At 37.3% G+C, this 21,296-nt stretch overlaps 3 protein-coding genes across 7 annotated transcripts in view; 2 read left to right on the forward strand and 1 right to left on the reverse strand.

The window, feature by feature from the left end:
• The first annotated feature begins 1,397 nt into the window (after window positions 1–1,397).
• Window positions 1,398–12,719, forward strand: LOC113666541 (heparan sulfate glucosamine 3-O-sulfotransferase 5). 3 transcript variants are annotated; one of them, XM_089182506.1, is made up of 3 exons: window positions 1,595–1,701; window positions 3,150–3,252; window positions 4,360–5,552. In XM_089182506.1, the coding sequence occupies exon 3, from the start codon at window positions 4,400–4,402 to the stop codon at window positions 5,465–5,467; it is 1,068 nt and encodes a 355-aa protein (XP_089038632.1). In that variant the 5' UTR covers window positions 1,595–1,701; window positions 3,150–3,252; window positions 4,360–4,399; the 3' UTR covers window positions 5,468–5,552. The 3 variants fall into 3 exon arrangements, 2 of the variants coding, with proteins under 2 accessions (XP_027038135.2, XP_089038632.1); XM_027182334.2 differs by lacking the exon at window positions 3,150–3,252 and having other exon boundaries at window positions 1,398–1,701; XR_016179779.1 differs by lacking the exons at window positions 3,150–3,252; window positions 4,360–5,552 and adding an exon at window positions 12,570–12,719 and having other exon boundaries at window positions 1,572–1,701.
• On the reverse strand, window positions 5,079–13,916 carry LOC113666540 (molybdenum cofactor sulfurase). Of its 2 annotated transcripts, none has more exons than XR_016179778.1 (11): window positions 13,589–13,802; window positions 12,010–12,874; window positions 10,748–11,024; window positions 10,047–10,628; window positions 9,496–9,658; window positions 9,133–9,223; window positions 8,577–8,692; window positions 7,646–8,419; window positions 7,112–7,219; window positions 6,525–6,629; window positions 5,079–6,134 (listed from the first exon to the last, which is right to left on the reverse strand). XR_016179778.1 is itself a non-coding variant. In XM_027182332.2 (11 exons), exons 1-11 carry the CDS (start codon window positions 13,698–13,700, stop codon window positions 6,042–6,044), a joined length of 2,661 nt encoding a protein of 886 aa, XP_027038133.2. In that variant the 5' UTR covers window positions 13,701–13,916; the 3' UTR covers window positions 5,079–6,041. The 2 variants fall into 2 exon arrangements, 1 of the variants encoding a protein (XP_027038133.2); XM_027182332.2 differs by having other exon boundaries at window positions 8,271–8,419; window positions 13,589–13,916.
• The window catches only part of LOC113666529 (zinc finger protein 830), a 7,501-nt gene continuing 65 nt past the window's right edge, over window positions 13,861–21,296 (forward strand). The window contains exons 1-11 of one of the 2 annotated variants that reach the window (XM_027182314.2): window positions 13,861–14,045; window positions 14,130–14,229; window positions 14,349–14,417; window positions 16,198–16,237; window positions 16,568–16,592; window positions 17,088–17,155; window positions 17,492–17,540; window positions 17,832–17,892; window positions 18,264–18,341; window positions 19,002–19,078; window positions 20,488–21,296. The exon at window positions 20,488–21,296 is cut by the window's right edge and continues 65 nt beyond it. In XM_027182314.2, coding sequence (XP_027038115.2) covers window positions 13,963–14,045; window positions 14,130–14,229; window positions 14,349–14,417; window positions 16,198–16,237; window positions 16,568–16,592; window positions 17,088–17,155; window positions 17,492–17,540; window positions 17,832–17,892; window positions 18,264–18,341; window positions 19,002–19,078; window positions 20,488–20,656 — 819 coding nt within the window. In that variant the 5' untranslated portion in view covers window positions 13,861–13,962 and the 3' untranslated portion in view covers window positions 20,657–21,296. Of the gene's footprint in view, window positions 14,046–14,129; window positions 14,230–14,348; window positions 14,430–16,197; window positions 16,238–16,567; window positions 16,593–17,087; window positions 17,156–17,491; window positions 17,541–17,831; window positions 17,893–18,263; window positions 18,342–19,001; window positions 19,079–20,487 lie in introns of both variants that reach the window. The other variant, XM_027182313.2, reaches the window with a different exon arrangement.

The following is a 21,296-nucleotide window of genomic DNA, read 5'->3' on the forward strand; positions in this document are numbered from 1 at the left end:
TTTAATGCAGCAACAACTATTTCTAGGAGAAATCTTCAAAGAACCGCCCATAATATCATACAGAAAGAAGCGTTCACTAATACTCGTGAGAGCAAAATTATAACAAAGGCGAGAAACCGAACATGCCATGGAGCCGTGTAAACACACGTAACAAGTACAGACTGGACGTACTACGAAGTCATTTAGGCCTATAAACTCCAAATTACACGGGAACATTAATAAACCTCGTTTTTAAAGCAAATAAATACTTTTTAATGTCCCTGAGACAGTGTGACTCGCAACTCTAGCTAAAATATGATCCCGATAGCACCCGTCCTGTCCCCTATCCCGCCTTCGAAACGAAGCATATCCCATATCCCGCCTCCACTTTAAGCCTCATCCCGCATCCCGCCAAACCCACGTTGGACCCTCTTTATAAGTCCTAGTTAAAGCAAGAGACCACTTTCTATTTCTCCACTGAAACGTTCACAAAATGTATTAACCGGTATACCTAAGGGTCTATCACATTACCCCTACAAATGTTTGAATCTCTACCGATAAGTAATCCTTTTCCTATGACTTACTATAGCGCTTCGTTTTACTTCCGCTGAACGCCTGACACAGGCTATTTTGTAAAATTAAGTGCTGCGATAGTTGATCGCCGCGAATCTTGTTCACTGTAGCATCAGAGAAAGTTTCAAAGGTTTGTGATTGGCAAGGTGATAATACATCACAGCAGACGATGCATACCGTATTTATTTGATTTAACGTCGCAGCGTTTATTAAATTTTTCGTCATTCGAGTGCGGCGTTTATTCGACGGTGGCTTCATTTAAAATTCAATTTATTTCTTGCAAACTGACCATTTTCATTTTGAAAAACAGGAACATGTTTTAGTGCTTGTCTCAAAACTAATTTTTTATATTGCTCTCAATTTCACAATTTGCATGTTAATACTACTGCAATACATAAATTGAATAAAGATCCTATGTCGGATATGCTTTCTCGACATTCAAAAGAAGTTGTGTCTGGTTCACTCAAATTTCAAACTGCGATCGAAGAAATAATCACTGTGTGCTTTTTGTGTCTTTTATTCGACTAAGAGCCGCATGATGATGCGGCGTTTATTCGAGGGTGGCGTTTTATCAAATAAATACGGAACGATACACCTTTAAGATTTTCTGGTCCCGTCTGGATCATTGATTTATTAAAATTACACACTATCTTGGAGGCAGGCAAAACAACGAAATGTTTGGGGCTGGAGTGATGGGTCAGGAAGGAACCACCAGGGGGGTAGGGGACTATAAGGATTACACCAGATTTTACACGGAGATTTTAAAAATGAACAGAATTGTTCCCTCAGGGAGCCATCACAAACTGTTTGCACCTTTTAATCTATAAAATTTTAATTTATGAGGTGGGATTTTGAAGAATCTGCTTATGTTTCCATTTTGTGTGTGCTTGAGGTGTCCATCAGTGAGGTTGCAAGGAGTTTGGGACAAAAAAAAACACTCGAGGCTACGTGATTTGAAAAAACACCACAGGAATTGTTTGAAATAAGATATGAATTCTTGACGCGTCACGTATCATCTTGTGTTACTTATCAAATTCGTGGTGTTAGGTTTCGTTTAAGGACAACGACTTTACGACGAAATACGTGTAGCGAGAAGAAAACCGGATATATCTGGCGAAGGCCTGTTGGAAAAATCATAAATTTGAGGAGGTAAGTGTCTAGTTTGTCTTTTTTTTTACCCTTGCCATGTAGTTAATTCTTACAAACGAATGATGTATGCAATATGAATTTAGTTTATGTGAGGATCATCTGCAACTCGAAAATATTGATCTTAACCGCTTTCTCGCTGGTCTTCAACGTTTTTACGTCCCATTTCTCCCAAAAGTAGCATTGTTGCTGATCAACAAACCCTACTATGCAGCGACAGGAGTGAGAGACATAGGACATACAATTATTTTGTTGCGCACCCGCTTACTTGAGAGATATTTTGTTCGGAACGGAATAATGTTCAGTTTCAGCTTATCTCGACCATAAACTAAGCTTGATGAACCGCTTTTGTACATAATTGTTATTTTAAAATACATCCGTCATAGTTCATTTATTTTCTTAAATCTTTTCTTGCGCGAAAGATTATTTTCGTTGAGTTGTTGATGTATAGAGGTCGCGTGTTACGACTTATTTAAATAAAATTTGACCCGCAACGCGCATTGTTGCCACCTTTCTGTTTGCTCCGAAGCATGTTAATGCTATTACATGCAATTGAAAATTACGAAAAAGAACTGCACGAGCAGTTTTGGGGCAAATTTCCGGAAACATAGAAGGAAGACTTAAGCATTTGAAATGTTCCCGATGCCAAATGGATTTCGTTCTCAGCCCTCAAATGAATGTCAGTTTTGGCAAATCGTTCTGTGCCACGTTATTCGCCACAATTAAATTTTCAGTTTCCAGAAAGTTTATTTTTGAAATTTTATGATTACTTGGATTTTGATTTTCACGATGATCCACGTCATAAGGAAGATATTCCAGCTGCTACCGAGTATAATATTCGTATATCTATTTCATGTTTGTCTTCAGACGGATTATTTTTATTTTCAGACATTGACTTAAAAACAATTATAAACAAATCTCGTGATTGGGTCTTTAGAAACTAAACATTTCGTATTTAGGAGCGTTTTTTTCGATTTGTGATATATGGCTGACGAAGGTTTACCGCAGCTTTTTAATCAAAGGCAGCTCGTTGCAAGATTATACGATCTATTTTATTCCTCATCAACAATCTCCCTCGCAAAAATTTTATATGTTTCAGTTCCATGTTAAAAAAAATATATATTCACTCCTAAAGGTTGATTATGCTCCTCGAAATTTATCTGTTTAGAACAAAAACACGAAAGGTGTAAGGTTTAACTTTATATCAGATCGAATGTCAAAACGCATTGTTGTACAGATGTCCGTCTTGAGGAGGCTCCATAGGGTTTTTGCCCAATGTCAGGTTGGCGCACACGCCAGTGTAATGTTTTTCTTGAAATTTTTATGTTTCCGCTTTTCAAGGTCACTATAAGCCATCAAAAGGCGATGAGCAAGGTTCGGACTATCGTTTGCTGTAGTAAATATTAGGAAAGGTACAGATATGTTAAACGGTCGGTTGACCTCTTTTTCAGGCATACAAGGCCTATGAATATTACGGGCCCAGTTGCTGGAAACCCAGGATTCCAACGCATTAAAACTGTGTTGTGTTAAACTTTTTTTAACGCACCTTTTCAGGTAATAATCAGGGTTCTCAATAGAAGGCGGCACCCGGCGATTGATCGCCGCTTACTTTGTGTTTAAGTCGCTTTTCTTTTCTTTGTTTTGTTCTGCCAGTTTGCTTGAGTTGTTTCCGAATTTCTCTTCCGTTTCTTGCACGACTGTGATCCAAACAAAACCGGGAAACTTGCTTACGGTTCTGGACTCGATCGATGAGTCCAGGCGTTCACGGTGAAACATGGTAACGAGGCCTCCTACTTTATCAGTGGTCACCTCCTACTTAAAAATCTAGTGAGAACCCTGATAATTGTGCGATCGTATCGAGTCGCCATGTTTGTTTTGCATGTTAATACTGTGTTCTCACCTAGATCTCGCGAGGTCAAAAATCCCTGTCCTTAAACTAAATTTGCCGAGTATTTGGCTGTTCAGTGCGTTGAAACAAATCTGCTAGCTGTGGGTTTGTACCGTCAGAAACTTTCGTTCGCTGTCCGTGAGCTTAGTGTCGTCCGTCTATAATTTGACAAGTGAAAGAAGCACCGACACAAATATTAACTGGAAAAGCCCAAAATCGTCTCTGGGGATACACCTTACTTTGCATGAGTCCATTACAACAAGTTTCCGCGCGATACGATGTGGTACGATCGACCAGTTAGAAAGCAGAGCGTCGTCGATACTTCACAGTTCTAGTGTGAAGAGCATTAGCTGTGTATGTGGGCAACCAATGAACAGTGTAGAAAAGCCGAACGCTCGGGAAATCAAAACGGAATTGTTCTTCTTGATTCGCTCTCTCAGCCCCAAGTTTCAGGACGAAGCAGTCCATAGGCCTATCCGGCTTTGAAAGACAGGAATTCAAGACAGTAAAAGCTACGCCTTGATTTTATCTTGCTTAAGTCGCCTGTAAGTGATGGTTAAAACAAAGAGCATACTATATCAAATGGCCGTAGAAATTTTGAATCGTTTTTTCTGAACTGGTTGTCTCTGCTAAATTTAATACAGTACATGCTGTAAGTTGGCGCTGCTCTCGAATCCTCGGCCATTGTCACCTATGATAGGTCTTTAGTACCACATGTGAAAACAGAAGCTATCGTCTTCTGCCGACTGAATGTCATTCCCTTTTTTATTCAGGTACGCAATCTGTGCAAACCAGCCTAAGTGTTATTATCGCATGGCAGTGTGTTTAGACGGGAAAAAGGTCTGCATTTGCCTCCCCCTTACCGGACTGCTTTTGTGTTGCTTGTACAGTATTTTATTGAGGGAACCTAAAACGCGGTTTGCAAGCAGGGATTTCAAAGGTGGAGATGACTTATTTGAAGTGAACAGCTATGTAAACAATTCCATGTCATTGGAATATGATGACCCTGCTAGACGTTCGTCTTCAAGTGCAATAGGAAAGAATACAGAACAATGGAATGAACGCGTCTCCAAAGGAAGGAGCAAACATATTGAACAAAAACGTCTCCCAAATGCTATAATTATAGGCGTCAAGAAAGGAGGTACGAGAGCTCTGCTGGAGTTTCTTAAAATCCACCCAAAAATTAAGGCGTGCCCATGGGAAGTGCATTTCTTTGATACCGATAAGAACTATGAGTTGGGACTGGACTGGTATAGGGAACAAATGCCAGAGTCATACAAAGGTGACATCACTGTTGAGAAAACGCCAGCTTACTTTGTGAGGGATAAGGTTCCTCAGAGGGTTTATAAGATGTCGAAGAGCGTCAAGCTCATTGCGATAGTACGTAATCCCGTCGAGAGGGCAATTTCGGATTATGTGCAGGTTACACACAGAAGACATGGCGTTCTACCGCCGTTTGAAAGATATGTAACGAATGATAAAACAGGAAAGGTTCTGAGAACTTCCATCGGTTTAATAAGAATTGGTGTTTACGTAAAACATTTACGAAATTGGTTAAAATATTTCCCAATCTCACAGCTTCACTTCGTCAACGGAGATGATTTGATTACTAACCCAGCCAAGGAACTGCAAGCTGTGGAGAAGTTTCTTAACATCGAACCCTTTATTAAGAAGGAAAACTTCTACATTAATCAAACCAAACGTTTTCCCTGTATTAGTAGGTCTTTCAAGTTGAAAAAAGAGAATTCAGGTTGTTTGTCTGAGAGTAAAGGAAGACCTCACCCTTCTATTAGAAGTGACATTCGCAAACTTTTGGAAGACTACTTTCGGCCGTACAATGAGGAGTTTTATAAAGAAGTAGGAAGAGATTTTCATTGGTAATAAACAAAACAGTGTCATGCTTAAACACTAACTGATATTGCAAGTATACTTCTGCAATAAAGTCAATCATTATTACTTTTGAAAATATCAATTTCACAGCCTTGAAATTTCGTGATTCGTGTTGTTCATTCACAAACCGTGGCAATAAGTTTTCAGGATTGTTTGTGTGATTTAGGCGAAGCTCTCGTTTGTTTATCTGTAAGTTTTCTGCCAACAATAATATAATTTCAGCAGCTACGCTCTTATCCGCTGGCTTGGAGACGGCACAAACTGCGTCAATTATGGGAGAAGTTTATGGCGTGATTTTTCTCAACTACTGGCATTGATGTTGTTGGTGGTGTCATTGTTGTTTTTCTTGTTGTTGATTCTCTTTCACTGTATAGGATTTGTTTACCAGGCATGGTTTACTACAATGTTTGATTTGAATCCAAAGAAAATTCTGTAACTTTTCCACGGCGATTTCAAAATCACGAGATTTATTTTGAAAAAATTGATCGACGACTTTGATCATCACACCAAAGCTTGATCTATTTTAAATTAGTGTCGATCAGTTCGAAGCTGTTGAGGTCAGGAGCTAACGGCTAACAGTAACAAGATCACCGCAATGAAGAATGGCTGGATTTTGCTGTACGTTTGAAACATGTTCCAAGTGAACTCCAAAAGGCATCTGAAAAAGAAGAAGTAACGAAACTTACTGGCGTTATCCTTATTCAAAATGTCACATTCATCAGTAATGATAACATCAAGTTAGGCTTCAACAAACTGATCATCTTTGTAGGCAAACATCGCACACAACATTTAACGCCAACTTTTTGCGCGAGAGCGAAAATCGTCTTTGGAGACTTTCTGAGACGAAATCATGGATACTGCAAGCGTATCGGTTATAGTAATAAGACCATATGGAGTCAAATTCAGGGAATTGCATGGGGAGTCATTAAAATTTGCGGAGTGATTACAAGTAGAACATGTGAAGTGCTGTATGAATATGGGGGGTTGGAGGGGGGGAATTCGGCGCATCGAATTCGCGTTAAATAATTTTTTTTTTTCCAACACACACCTTTGATCCTCGTATCTTCCCAAGTGTTTTCAATGGTTCAACGCTCCTGACTCCAGTTTCTTGGTCAATACACACCATTTGGCACCGGTTACACTTTCCTTTGTTCTGAGGATTACAGTAATTAGAACTAAACAACAATAACAAACCACTCAGAAATTTAACAATCCACGATTCATTTCTGTTTTCTGTCAAATATGTCCCACTTTATTTGTTTGATTGTTTGTTTTATTTAAGTAGACAGTAATTTAGCAGCTATATGCTCATGTGAACTTGCTGGGACACAGGCGAAGATTGGACTACATCGCACATTAAAAAAAGATATATACTTGCAAGAATCATTCAATATTCGAGAAAACTAAATCGTCCGAACTATTTACAGAACACATCCTCCCGGCTTACATAAAGACCCAAAGTGTTGGTCTGATCGGGGCATGAACCCTCGACCTCCTCTTGACCTCATTCACGGCAGTCCGGGGATTGAATATTGATAAAGAACAATCAGCCAAACATAGTGCTAGTACGACGAAGATAAAAATAATAACTCTTTGAAAACTAGCGTAAAACCAAAACCATACAGATTCGCCCACCTCGAAAACCAAATTTCCAATTTTCACAGTTTTCCAGTAGTCTTCCCTGAACGCCTCTCCACCAGCTACAATTAAATTGGGTCTAAACCTTTTGGCTTGTTTTTCCACCTGGAGGTGCAAGATAACATCAAGGTAACATCAAGAGAGAGGACAGTGCACTGAAGGACAACCCGGCCGTTGGCTGGGATATCCATTTCGTGTTAGTAATTTTTAAAGGGGGTAAGTTTCTGAAGAAACTGTGGTGCTACGTCGGTGGGAGAGTATAGCAGGTAATTTAGTGCTAACAACTGAGTTGAAAACGTAAATTGGCCACCGTAAAGGGTAAAAAGGCTGACGTTTCGAGCGTTAACCCTTCTAAAGGGCTAACGAAGGGCTAACCAAGGGCTAACGCTCGAAATGTCAGCTTTTTTACCCTTTACGGTGGCCAATTTACGTTTTCAACTCAGTTGTTAACACTAAATTACTTAGTAATTTTTAGTTTGAGATAGATATAGCCCTTTTCCTGAGACGTCTGCACTGCGAGTTCACACTTACCTTCCTTACCGAGGTCGTTTTTATCTACAAAATATATTCCATGGTTTTGACCATAATACTGCTTTTAATCAGCAAATGAGATCCATGGTCATCCACGCCGTGATCCCTATTGATGTTATTGGGATGAGCTGAGTGTCGTGTCTGATTTTAAGACTACACGTAAACCTTGTTCTCGTAGGCAGAGGCGAAGAATCTCCGATACACCTTTAACATAAGGTAGAACCGCAGTGGAAAAGAACCTCCGATATATATTTGATATAAGGCAGAACCGCAGTGGAGAAGAACCTCCGAAACACCTTTGATATAAGGTAGAACCGTAGTGGATTCGAAATCTTGAGTGAGTTTCTCTTTGGGTGTAAATGGTTTCGTCTTTGTACTCTTTCGAACAAATGAGGGCGGGTATCCGTTAGAAACAAGAACAGAAGACAAGAGTTTCTTCTCTAGGGCTACAGTTGATGGCTTTGTCGTGAGGTGTTCAGCCCTGTCGAGTAGACACTCAACAATACCACGTTTTACTGATTGAGGGTGTTGCGAGCAAGCACAACAAGTACGGAATCAAGTCAAGTTACTATTGATAACAACTATCACCATTTGCTACAACAGTTTAGTAGCATGAGAAACTTACCACAGTAACCAAAGATGATGGAGTTAAAGGTTGGTCTTGATTAACATTGTTCAGAAGTTCACTGACACTTTCCCGGTTCACCAGGAGGAACTGCGATTCATTAGCAAGAGAAAGAGACCTACTTCCGTTATCTTCTCGCTGTTTCATTCCTATCACAAACAGGGAAAATCAGTTCGGGAAATGTGTTAACATTTGCCGTCAAATATACAAAGTTTTTTAAAGGAATCACAAGAATAACACAAAATAGACATGATAACACAGTAATGTTACTGAAGGTTGAGATTACGGGAGTTTATCAATATTTACCTCCCAGTTTACAAGTGCGGCTATCGTCCATGTCTTGTTGAATTAGTCGACAGTTTCTGTTAAAAAATGTTGACATCCACGAGGCAGCGTTCTCTCCGCAGTCCACAGCTGAGATCCTAGAGTATCAAAAGAGCACTGAATGAAACAGTTGGACAGTCCTCCATCTGCTTTTAAAATTCTACAAAAAACTGAACAGGATCAACGATCAAGGAGAAATGCTAGTGTCAAATTATACGCCAGTCATACCCACTGACAAACCGGTCCCGACCAAAAGGCCATACGAGCTTCCATAATGACCAAGAAAAGAAAAGAGACAGTCCAATTTGCTCAATGTAACAGCATCTTTTGCAGATAGAAAAAGAAAAAATAACTGCGAGTGAAGCCGAAAATGCCATGTGAAGGAACGCCGGTTCATGACATTTATTTCGTCTTGATTACGTAGACTTGGGATATTATTAATGCTTAAAACATTGCACATGCATTATAAAAAAAATGGTAGAGAAAAACGCCAAACATTTTCTTAAACAAGTAAAAAGGAGGTAAATTTGCGATTTACCTGTCACCACAGACTTTACTTTGACAAAATCTTGCAACCTTTTTATCATTCCCTGACGATAGGTACAGTGGTAACACTAGATCAGGCATTCCTAATTAAAACAAACATCATTTTAACATCAAAACGCAATCGATTGTTTTAACTATGTGCATTCGTTAGAGATACAGGTAAAAGAACACAAATCGACATAGACACTATGAGGAGGTTAAGCTCCAAATGCAGCTCCTTTACCAGTCTCTCAACCTGTTTACTCGCTGCAAATATATATTTTCTTTCTGTCGAAATGATACTTTATTTCAACCAAAATGCAATTTAACCTCAGTACCACTACTCACAATCGGCATTAAGTTCCTATCTGTTTACCTGTCGCTGTGACTGATAGTGTTCCATTTCTAAGATCCAACAGAGGTTTTATCAGACACATCTTTGCTTCTCTCTTCTGTGTCAGACAAACCCCAGAGTCAGTCACAATCATCCAATGACGATCAAAAACAAATCCTCTGTTACCAACTTCCCACTCATGTACCTGACACAAGAATAACAAATGTCACTTAACTTGCTGTTACTGTAAATACTTTCAATAAGAAAGCAGGGAGACAATACCATTACAAATGGGCAAAGCTGCAAAGGCATTATTTGGTATAAATTTCAGAGAAATCAAGTTATTTCCTATATCTACATTTGTCAGATTGTGAGTGATATCGCTTCCACCTTTTGCATGTTTTTTAGATGTAATTATCCACAGTTTGATGCAAAATCCCTCCATGAGGAATTAAAGCAATTCAAGCTAAATGGATGGATGTCCCTTGAACTTACAGAACAGTGGGTATGAATCTCCGTCTTTAAACTGTTGTTTCAGTAGGTTACCAGGGGTTAGCTAAAAAAATTTCAACTACTGACACCATTACATGTACCTCAAATGCAGCACAAGACTTGATTGGATACAAGCAGATCTTTTCCAACTTTAGATGGTTATTTGGATTATCACCACATTCTTGAGGCACATGTGTGTGCATGTCACAATGATTAGGTGTCAGAGTTCTGATAGACATTTCAACTGGAGTACCTCTCTGACTTGCAGTTGATGCCACTGTTGAATTCCGCTCCATAACATTTTTAAAATTTGCATTTGAAGCAAAGTCTTCAGATTGCTTAACCAAAATGGAGCTGGAAAGAAACTCAGTATGTTCAGATCTCTCTGCATCTAAAGATCTTTCAGGTAAAGAGTGGTTTGAATTACCCTCCAGGAAGCATTCTCTAATGAATGTTAGAAGTTCTTTTGCATCTGAAAAGTTAGACATGTAACCAAATGAGATTCTCACAGAGCCAGTGGGTTTGCCATCAATGAGATCCATATTATCCCCACACACATGACCCACAGACAAATTTTTCTTCACTTGCTGACTGGAAAGGCTCAGATACTTCTGACAGGCCCCCATGTTACAAAAACAGCCTGTCCTTAGGTGAATATTGTAAAGGCTAGCCATCTTTTCTACCTGTAGAGATAATGACTCAGGTATTTAACTAGAAACACTACAGCAGTGACAAAACCCAAGTAAAGTATAGAAAATAAAAAGAAATAAAATGCAAATGATACCAAATAATTGTTGCATACCTCACTGTAGCCAACAAACTCTCCATTTGCTCTTAGCAGGTTAAAGTTTATAACAGGGCCCTGCTTTGTGTTGTCCTGAAAGTCTGTTTCGCAGTAAATTTTACATACAGATTTTCCAGAACTATGTGTCATTGCAGACATCTTTTCATACACATACAAAGCAATGCTATGGGTGTGATTCAACACATCTTTCATTGATCCTATCAGCTGTTCAAACAATTGAAAGGAATGATGCAAGGCAATGATCTCAAGAAAAGGAACTGTGCCATCTTCAAACCTGAAAAGTTGAAGAAATCTCTTGTCATGAATTACATTTACCAGCTTAATTAGGATACAACTGATATATCCAAATAAGGCAACAGACTCACTAGAAAGAAAGTAATCTTTATCTTTAGGTAGTTAAATTTTTAAATCCCACGAATGCTGAATTTCAGGTTGAAAGTTTGGGTGCTGCCTTGGCATTTTTAAACCCTGAATCTCTTGCCTTCATTTCAATTTCACCCATTAAATTATAGAAATGATGGATATGATGGACCTCTTCTCACAATTCCTTATCCAGCAACCAAATCAGAAGAATAATTAGCTGGACTGCAATATCCTGAAATTATATTGAAGTACTATTAACCTGATCTAATCCCATGACAACCTCTCATTGTGTTGGTCTGAAAAAATATTCTCTAATCTAACCCAAAGCATTGCACATATCACCAAAAGGATACTAACTGGCATTCAATTGATATATCAACTGCCAAAAGGAAATTTGAGACTACAAAAGATTGAAGCTTATCAACACTTGTCACGGACAACACTTCAAGAAACTTTATACTAGGTGACAATCCACTCCCTCCACCACCTAGGAATTATAACTAGCTAGCTGTAGTGAGAAAACATATTTTCTAGAACCTTAATTAAAAGAGGCAATAACTTTATAAGACATAAAGAACAAAGAGGATAATATATGCCATTTAATTAAATGTACCTCAATTGACACATCATGCACTGTCTCTAACACTCTCTAACTGTCATGAAGCTAACATGAGGTTATATTTCAAAATCACAATTCAATACCTAACAATCTTCTCTTTGCCACATGATGGGGCTACTAAGGAAAGCCAAATAATGTGCAAATATAACTTTTCCACTGTATCCCACAGCCTGTTTTATGCTGAGACTTCACAGTACTGGTAGATATACATGTACATGTAGATCTTTAAGTATCAAATGCTAAAGAGACAAAAAAGAAAAAAATGTGATAAACTTACTTTTCAGTGAGATTGTTCTTAAGGATATGAAACCTTTCATCAGTAATTGTTGCTTGCACTGTTCCTCCACCATAATAACACTTTTGTAGTAAATATGAACTACTATTCTTTAAAATAAGAGCACCTAAACCAGTAGGAAAACCAAACATCTTGTAGAAAGAAATGGGAATATAATCTACTGGACAAGATGCTAAGTCCAATGGAGAAGTGCTCACAAATGAAGATGCATCCAAAAGAACAAACCAATGGCACCAATGGCACCAATGACTCTTTTTGACTAACAATCCCTGTTTAACTTGAGAGATCCATTTAAGAGAATACTTCTTCCCTGAGAAATTACACATTGCAGGGAAAGCAAATAAATTGTGGCAACAGTCAACAGTCTCTCTGACACCATTGCTCCCAGAATCAAATGGTTTTAGATCTGAATCCTCCCTTTTCTCTTCTGTTGTAAAGATGATTTGTTCTTCCAAGTCTTTTTCATTAACAGAACTAATTTGGGCCCCTCTTGAAGCAGCTATTTCTCTCATACCAACCACTGATGTGTGATTCTCTTGCAGATAACAAAAATGACTTTGATGAGCACTTCCTTCACTGGTGGCTCCCTTCCAATCAAAGCTTTCAGCCAAAAGTTTCAATGCAGCAGTAGCACCAGAAGTGAAAATCACAGTGTGTTGTTCTGAAGATGTATTAAAATGTTTTAAAATCCTTGTGCGGACTTGGTCAATGACATCACTTGACAGCTGACTGCTTGGGTTCCTACTGTGTGGATTTCCATACACATTGTAACTCAAGTCACTGTAAACATTTGCAATAACACTCTGTGGATACTGTGTTGTCCCAGCATGATCAAGATATGTAATACCTACGGTATATGAATTATGTTCTAATTAATTCATTCAAATAATAATAAAATAACTTCATGTTCTCCTCAACACCAAGCATAAGAATATTTTTTAAAACAGCCCAAGGGGAGAATGTATCCACCAGGGGTAGTATATAGAGAATCCTATAGGAGGTGTGTCTTGAGATACAATGACATTTCCTAACTACTTTTAAAGAACAATATCTTAGGCTAATAGACATGAGTGATTCAGGGATCTTAGACAGGTGTCTTATTACACTCCTATCTCCCCACAGCAGCCACCTCTTAACAATGACCCCCAAGGGTCATTGTGGAGAGGTTTGACTGTGGAATAATTATTACCCAATAGAGAAACTTATAAAGAACCAATCAGATCCTACATAGAAATCACCATATTACACATATTGTAAGGTAAATATTTATTGGGCGCTGCGCCACATTGATTGTAATAAATTGTGCAAGGGGTCAATGGGCGCTCTATGTTACGCAACACCATGATTCCACGAAAGCCTTCTTTGATAATGTTCAGTTTCGTTCGTCCCTGATAATTGGATACCACGATGTGCGTTCAGTTGAATTTGGTGAAGTAATGAACATGAAATAACCGTAAAACTTATGTTACAGGGTATTAAACAGCAATTGCATTCCTATGAATTAACTCCATAATTTGATGGCCCGTAAACAGTCACATAATTATAAGTAAAGTATCCCTACCTTCCAGTCGTTTAAATTCTTGTTTTCTTATTTGATCAATTTTATTTCCATATCCATACTGTTTCCCGAAGAGATTTATAAAGTCATCTTCCTCAGCCTCTTTGTTCAGCATTGTATGTCACCGATCTTTCCGGGTAATGCCTGTACCTTTCGGCCGAATAGCACCTTTGGACGGTACCTCTGTTTTTGATGACGACTGGTGTACCCAGATAGTCTACGGTACTAATTTGTCAGCGGTAGTAAGCAATGCACAGATTAATATGTAGTGTAACAGCTATTTAGTGGTTCATTTTACTCTTCCTTCTGAAGACTTGATAACAGACTTCTTACAGGACACTATGTGTAATCATACATACTATATGTGGTGAAGCGTCATGATGGCTTCCAGAAAGGTTGATCTACGTTTAGTCAAGAGGAAGAGGGAAGCAAAAACATCAATTGATTCCCCGCTGGCCAGGTATTATTTCTGGAACTTACAATCTTTGGGAGCACGATTATCTTTGGGTTAGAGGTTCGCTATACGTTCCCTTTCGTTCACCAGATACAATAGTGCTGGCCAGCTGTCTTGTGTGGTATGTGACATGACCATAAAGAACGAATTTCTGTGGACCTCACATGTCCTTGGTAAAAAGCACAAAGAGGTAAATTAAAAGGTGACCATCAACTGTAGAAAGTGATAGTGCATAACATTTCATTTAATTATTGTCAGGTCTTAGGTTCCATGCCCAACTTTTAACCAATTATTTTTTCCATCTGGCAGAACTTGGCAGACCTTAAAGGAAAGTCTAAAGCAAATGTATCAGTTCGAGAGGTGCGAAAGCCAGTTAAAGTAAGTGGCAAGGTAGGTAAGCAATCCCAAACAGAAAGGGTATGGTTTAGCGAACCATATGCACATGCACAGCAGAGGCTGGGTTGTAATTGAATGTTAAATCCAGTCGCAGATCTTTTGTATTTAGCTGAATAGAGGCATTGAGAGGTGAAAGTCAGTTTTCCAGGCTTAAATCCTCAGTGTAAAGTTCTGTTGGCACTGATTTGAGCACATACATAGCTCATTGAGAAAGTAATTGTTGACAAAGATGAAGGGTAAGATGTCTTTGAACACAATTGTTGGAGGAAAGGCCATTGGCTGTCAACTGAATCTTGTTTTAGAATGCAAATGGTTAAAAAAGCTATCTTCTTGAAATATACTTTCTGGAAAGGTTTATGCAGGGTAACTTTGATTACGGCTGTTAATGCCAATGTGAAAACTGACAATATCTAGTCCTACCTGTAAATGTGCAAGTTAAGCATGAGCCAAATAAATATCTGATATTGTGAAGTCTCACTAATCAGGTTATAAGTAGTGGACTTAGAACATTTGACTGACATCAACTATTCACTTGGTGAATGTTTTGTTTTGTCCAAAGTCTAATTGTTCAATCTGTAATGTTTACAGATTTTTGTAGGTGGTAAGTGCAAGTGCCATTGTGCTAACTACATGGTGCATGCACATTCCTGAGTGTTTTTGCATATTGCATGTGCAAGACACTTGATTCTGATGATGACTACCTCTAAGGTTGTTGAAATGTCAGTCACCACCACTGACAACAGTCCTTCTCAGGACTACACACACCTGGTCAATCAGACTACACTATCACATGTTATCCCAGGGTTCAAACCATTTACTCTGGTGTAGAAATACAACATGCCAAACATTGGTTGACTCCAAATTTCTCTCAGACTGGTAAAATATCCTTCCCCTATAACTTGGGTCTGAAGTAGAAAGTAAAAAAGTGAAATGGAAATCACCATGTTAAGTTCCTGGTGTCCTGGTTCTAACAAAACCATGCACAGCTACAAGGATTCCCAAATCCTGTAATCCAGACTAAATTATGATTATATGGTGTAATTTGATTAATTGCTTTTGATAGTTGCTGACATCCTCAAAGAGCAATGTGTTGCAATTTTTCCCAATTGATAATTTGGTTGGTCACCAAGAAATCAAAGGTCACTATAACAGTACAGCTCAAAGCTCAGATTGTCCAGATATCACCAATGGGTTGCAATGAAGGCAACAGTGCAGGGTAAAGACAGTATGCCTGGCATGTGCCCAGATGAGAATGTCATAACAAACCTCTGCACAGCTTTTTTCAGCCTCTCATGCAGGTGTTTGTAGGGGATTGTGTTTCATTGTTTTCCATTGTTTTGTGGGAAGAAGTGAAATGCAATCCTCTCAAAATGGCTGCATTCAAAGCTTGGCTTTTTTTAACTTTCATGTAGATCACATAGATCAAACCAGACTTCCCTGTTCTCAGTTCATTTAAGTTATTATTTGCTGAACCCTGCCCCTCAAAATTGTCAATTCCTATGTCTTGTTCATGAAAACAATACCACATCTAACCCCCTAGTTACTTTAAGTTCCTGAATCCTGGCCTTCAAATAAATCTGATCCTGGATTCCAATGGGGACCCTCAGCTATCGTGTTGACAATGATTTTTATGTATAAGTTAGTTGTTTCCTGTGTGTTTTAAGAAATTGCTGAAAAATTTTGTTCTACCTTTAATGTTTCCTTTAATTTGTGATTCTCTCTAATTAAGGAATATTACTTTTATGAACAAATTAATCAACAGGTTAAAACAAATGAAGAAGCACCAAAAAAAAAATTAAAAGGTCAGTTCATTAAAATTTTTCATAGAATCGCCTTTGTTATTTTGTCAGTGTTATTCTTTGTTAAGAAGACTTTCATTCATTGATAGACTTTAAGCTTTCTTAGCAAACAATTTTTTGTTATCTTACATGTAGATCTTTCAAGTCATCAATCATATGCCTGTGTTTTGCAAAATACAACATATTAACCATGTTACCACTGATACAGACCATACAGTGTAACTGTTGTGCAAAGTAATTGTTACACCACTCATTTTATTTAAATTTATTAATTTTAGGATGTAGGCTATATATTATTATAACATTTTTATTTCATATTTTGAACATCCACAGTTGATAACAGTAGTGACACGAACAGGTATATCTTGATGGCTGTATCATTACTAACAGTACAATACTTTTCTGCTCAAATGTTTTTTTTTCTCTGTGTTAAAGTGTCATTTTAATTAAAAAATTCTGGGAGGTTCCATGGCCATTATATAATCTGGCCAACCATAAGTCAATTTTGAATCAAAAGAGGTGACACTGATTATGGCAATATTAGAACCAATTTATGAATATACAAACATATTGCTATTGAATGGGTCAACCTAAATGTAATATACTAAATATAATAATACCAGGAAAGGCAGTCATATTGTGGGGCATTAGTGTTAAAATTCTCATCTTGCTCTTTGCCACAATTTTAAGGTGCAGTTTTTATGCATCTGTGGAAGGCTTTTCTCTGAGAAAATCAGCAATTAATTAAAAAACATGTGAACACAACAACTTTTGAAAACTTGTTACAGACTGTAGTCTTAATTTTTTTGCAAAACACTAACTACATTTGACAGTAATGCTGGTATTATCTCAGCTTTACAGACAGTTTAGAAGAGATAAAAGATGAGATTTCCACAGATGAACAGGCAGGTTTACCTTCGGGTAAGAAATTGTTTCCAACTCACTTGTAATTGTCTTTGTGCTGAATAAGTTTTTTTTGTAACCAGCCAGATAATACTTTAGGAACTTAAGTTTTCCTCAGCTGGAGCAGAAGGCTCGATTCTGATAGAGAACTTAACATCACAAGTGGTAGAGTTTGGTGCTGGTTCTCGTTTTGAATCTCTGATGACAGATTTGAAGAGCTGTCCTAGTGATGCTTGAAAACAAGGTGGTCTTAGAGCTGGTTTCACTATGCTTGCATATATTAGTGTAATGCTCTGATGATATGTGGGGTTTAAGGAATGATTTACCTTTATTTTCTTTCTGTTTTTATTTCAGACTTCTTTGATCATGAAATCAAGTCTGAAATGCAACAGCATATTGCCAGGTATTCAATGATTATTTTATTAATAACATGTATAATACATCATGTAAACCATAAAGCTGTTTTTAAATTTTACATATAGTCATTTCAAGTCCATTTTTCCTTAAAAAAAGGTAGCATAGTACAGATGTTAGTTTGGAATTAAGTGACAAATTAAGTAAAACATAGCTGAAAATTTCCATAAAATGTATCATGCTGTTTATGTACTAACATTATGTATTTTTGTCATTTGGTAATTAATTTTGTCACTGATCACCTGTCTCATGGAAAATTTTTTTCATAAAATCATGAAAGTGGAGATTCCACAGAGGGCATTCCAGAAGGATTTTTTGATGATCCAAAACTAGATGCAAAGGTTTGGAAGTCATCCAATTCATGTTGTGTCTAAATTGTAAGCTTAGTTTCCCTCCTATCTTGAAAAAGCTTCCTATCTTGAAAAAGCTATCCTGAAAAGCTTCATACATGTAAGTTTTTTTTTTTACTTCTCTCTTTATTTTAATCTCTGAGAATTGAGGTTGTGTACTTACAGTACACACTGTAACTTTCAAGATGAGGTCATTTGCAGCAGAATGCTTATGAGTAACACACAGTCACACAGTTAGTTTATCAGTGCGGTGCTAGTATTTATGAATAAATATAGATTCTTTCTGATAAAATGTGGAATTTACCTGTCATTGTTTTTGTTGCATTTAACTTTTCTTTGGGAACTTGTTGCTGTACACGAAGGTCCGAAAAGTAGAGTACAAAGATCAGGCTGAGGAGCAATGGGAAAAGTTCCAGAAAGAAATGCAAGTAGAAAACCAGGTGGGGGAAAAGTTATACATTAAAACAAATTGGATTGTTTAGTGAAGCCTTTTTGTTGCTCTGCTTTCCATGTTTATTTTATTCTTGTTCTACAGAGTGATACCATGATATATTTTGTCCATTCTGTTTGCTTGATCTTTATTAAGAGCTTTACATTATAGTTAAGAAGAATTCAGTGTTGTTCTAAGTTTGATTGTATGTTACTTTTTATCTAATCAAATTAAATATCATATATCTTACCATACATGAAGAAGTAACTAGTGTCTAGGTTTGAGTGGCATTTTCGGTAGGAAATGCTTTTTGATGAGGTGACATCAACAGGTCTTTTAAAAAAAAGCTCAGTAATGGTAAATAACTTCATAGCTTGAAATAATTACAAAAATACCTGAACTATGTAAAACTTTGGAATACTCTATAAATGTAGCAACTGAAACATGTGTGATATTGTAAACTGCTCAAACATGGTGTGATGAATACTTTGTGCTATAGTCACAGTTAAATATTTTCCTATCTTTGAATATGGTCCAGTGGGGACTCACAGAGGTTATCCATAGTCCTTGACCCTCAGCCATCAGATGGGAGCTGGGAAGGTAAGCCAAGGGGACTTACATGTAACTTAAAGGTTGTTGTTCCTTAGTATCTTTTGGTTGTTTTTGTCAGGTGTCACAGTCCATTGTTGAAGGAGAAGATGAGGAGTCCAGAGTTAATAGGGAATTATCAGAACTCAGTGAACAGAGGTAGTGAATAATTGTGATGATGATGATAGTAATAATTATAAATTAAAGTAATGATGATGACAATGTTGGTGGTCATGATAAACATAGTGTTATTTATAAGAATGGTGATAACAAAGTGTTGAACGGTGATGGTATTGAATGATGACTGACTACCTTGATTGGCTTTTCTCATTCCATATTGAACAAGCCATGGAACAAATATTTCAGATTGCTGGTAATTCACTACTTAAAAGTGAACTGTATGAAATTTGAACATGTTGACATTGAGCAAAATTACATCCATACACATGTAAGAATAATACAGAGAAATGGGTTAAAAAATGTGTGGAAAATTCCTTAAATTTATTTCAAAACTCTTTGAACATGTGCTTGATATACTGAATGATCACTGGTACCAGTGGATGATTGCATATGTTTACTGTTATGGTTGCATCAAGTTTACCATTTTGAATAAGAAACTTGTCTGATCTGTGTGCATTTGACATGGTGTATCAAATAGCTGGAAACTCTATGATACCCTCCTACACTTACCGGTACCTTACCATTAGTGATAAACTAAAGAACTGAATATCTGGAGGCTATGTACATGTGGAATTATTATACACATCAATGCCAGAATTGGAATATGATAATTTTGATTTGAAATCACCTCAAGCTCTGTAGAACTTCAGTTATTAGGAGGCATTTCTTGATTTTGATACCCATGTAAATGGCAAAGGTTTGAATACTTGTCTGTTCCTTAACCTTAAGTTTAACACAGATACAAGAACAATTTTGAAGTTTAACAAACCTTAGGGTATTGATAATGATTGTTTTTAAGTCCCTCTAATGATAGCTTTACTAGGACAAAATTAAATTTCTTTTAAATAACATGTGCACTGTTTGTTTTTTACCAGTTTATTAGTGACAGTGAACCTTACTTATTTTTGTTGTTGCTAAGTATTTGGGTTTTTAGTCATAGTAGTCTTTATTTGAATGCTTGTCTTAAATGAACCTTAGTCTCTTAAAGTCAAACAATTGGTGAAACTCTTTTCATTATTCTTTAGTAAAGGTTAATGGAATACCCTGAACATTGATTAAAACTTTCAGTTAGCATCAATTGCTTAGATGAGGTCATGATAATTGGATATGATGAAGTCCTGACAACTGGATATGACCTGATTATTTTTTCATGTTTGCTTGGCAGACCTTGTAAATCACTAACAACAGTTGAGGGACTTACAAACTTTTCTCTTGCTCTCCTAAACATCTACAGTGGGTTTTTATGCCAGTAATAAATGGATAGTAGTTTTTTCTGCCACTTAGATTTTAATTTCCTGGAATATAAGGGGAAAATTAAAGGGTAAAAATGATTTTGCTTTTATTTTCATCCATTATGAGGTTGTATTGTTCTTTTTTACTGTTATCAGAGTCTACTTTCTGAGAGCTGATGCCTTGCGGGATAAACAGAGTTCTTTAAAGGACAAATTCTCTAATCTGAAAAGCATTCAGCCACAGCCACAAAGAGAAACTACCAGTGATAGTGATGATAGCGACTTTGATGAATTTCTTGACTGGAGAGCAAAGAAAGTCTCCTGATGAACAACTGATTCATTCTGCACTAGGTGTTGCAATGTGTCTAGAAGTTTGACTCAGAACTCAGCTTTCTGCTGCACAGTCAGGCCACTTTGTTGGTAAAGTGATGCAAGATGTGTTGCTATTGTCTGCAAGAGCTGTAAGGTTACATGTATGTGAAGGGAAGGTGATAGTTCATTGACATGAATGTACATCACAAATAACACTGAAGGAAAAAATCTGCTTAGTTGGGTGTGTTGGATGAGATTTGGGGAGAGCAACTGAGCAAGGCATGGAAAAAAAGAAAAACTGCCTGGAACACAGGCTCTCAAAGCTGTTTGGGATGGTTAATAGTATGATGTCTTATTTTCATTGAAAATATTTAGCAAAGGACAACTTCAGGGGAAAAAAATAAAACAAGTAGCTCCCTGCATTGAAAAACAGCAACAATTTTTTCAGTGAGTGGTTTTAAAAGTAGAAGTAACACTTGACTATGTAGTCTGTTCTTATTTTGGGAAAAGAAGTTCTGTGAAGAGCCATTGTTGTCAGGAGTAACTGACATTCAACATCTGTGCACAAGTCTTCAGTATCAAGTGAGCATGTTTTTTGTGAGCCAAGTGTTATAGATCTGCTTTGTTGAAACTGATTGATTGCTTGTAAGACC

Source organism: Pocillopora damicornis, chromosome 9 (genome assembly GCF_964200805.1).
Source record: "Pocillopora damicornis chromosome 9, jaPocDami1.2, whole genome shotgun sequence".
NCBI lineage: Eukaryota > Metazoa > Cnidaria > Anthozoa > Scleractinia > Pocilloporidae > Pocillopora > Pocillopora damicornis.

Coding starts and splice junctions, on each gene's coding strand:
- LOC113666541 (XM_027182334.2), top strand. CDS start 4,400: ATGGCAGTGTGTTTAGACGGGAAAAAGGTCTGCATTTGCCTCCCCCTT.
- LOC113666540 (XM_027182332.2), bottom strand. CDS start 13,700: ATGCTGAACAAAGAGGCTGAGGAAGATGACTTTATAAATCTCTTCGGG. Junction 8,693..9,132: donor AGTAAAGTCTGTGGTGACAG/GTAAATCGCAAA, acceptor TTGATACTCTAG/GATCTCAGCTGTGGACTGCG. Junction 6,630..7,111: donor TTGGAAATTTGGTTTTCGAG/GTGGGCGAATCT, acceptor TGTAATCCTCAG/AACAAAGGAAAGTGTAACCG.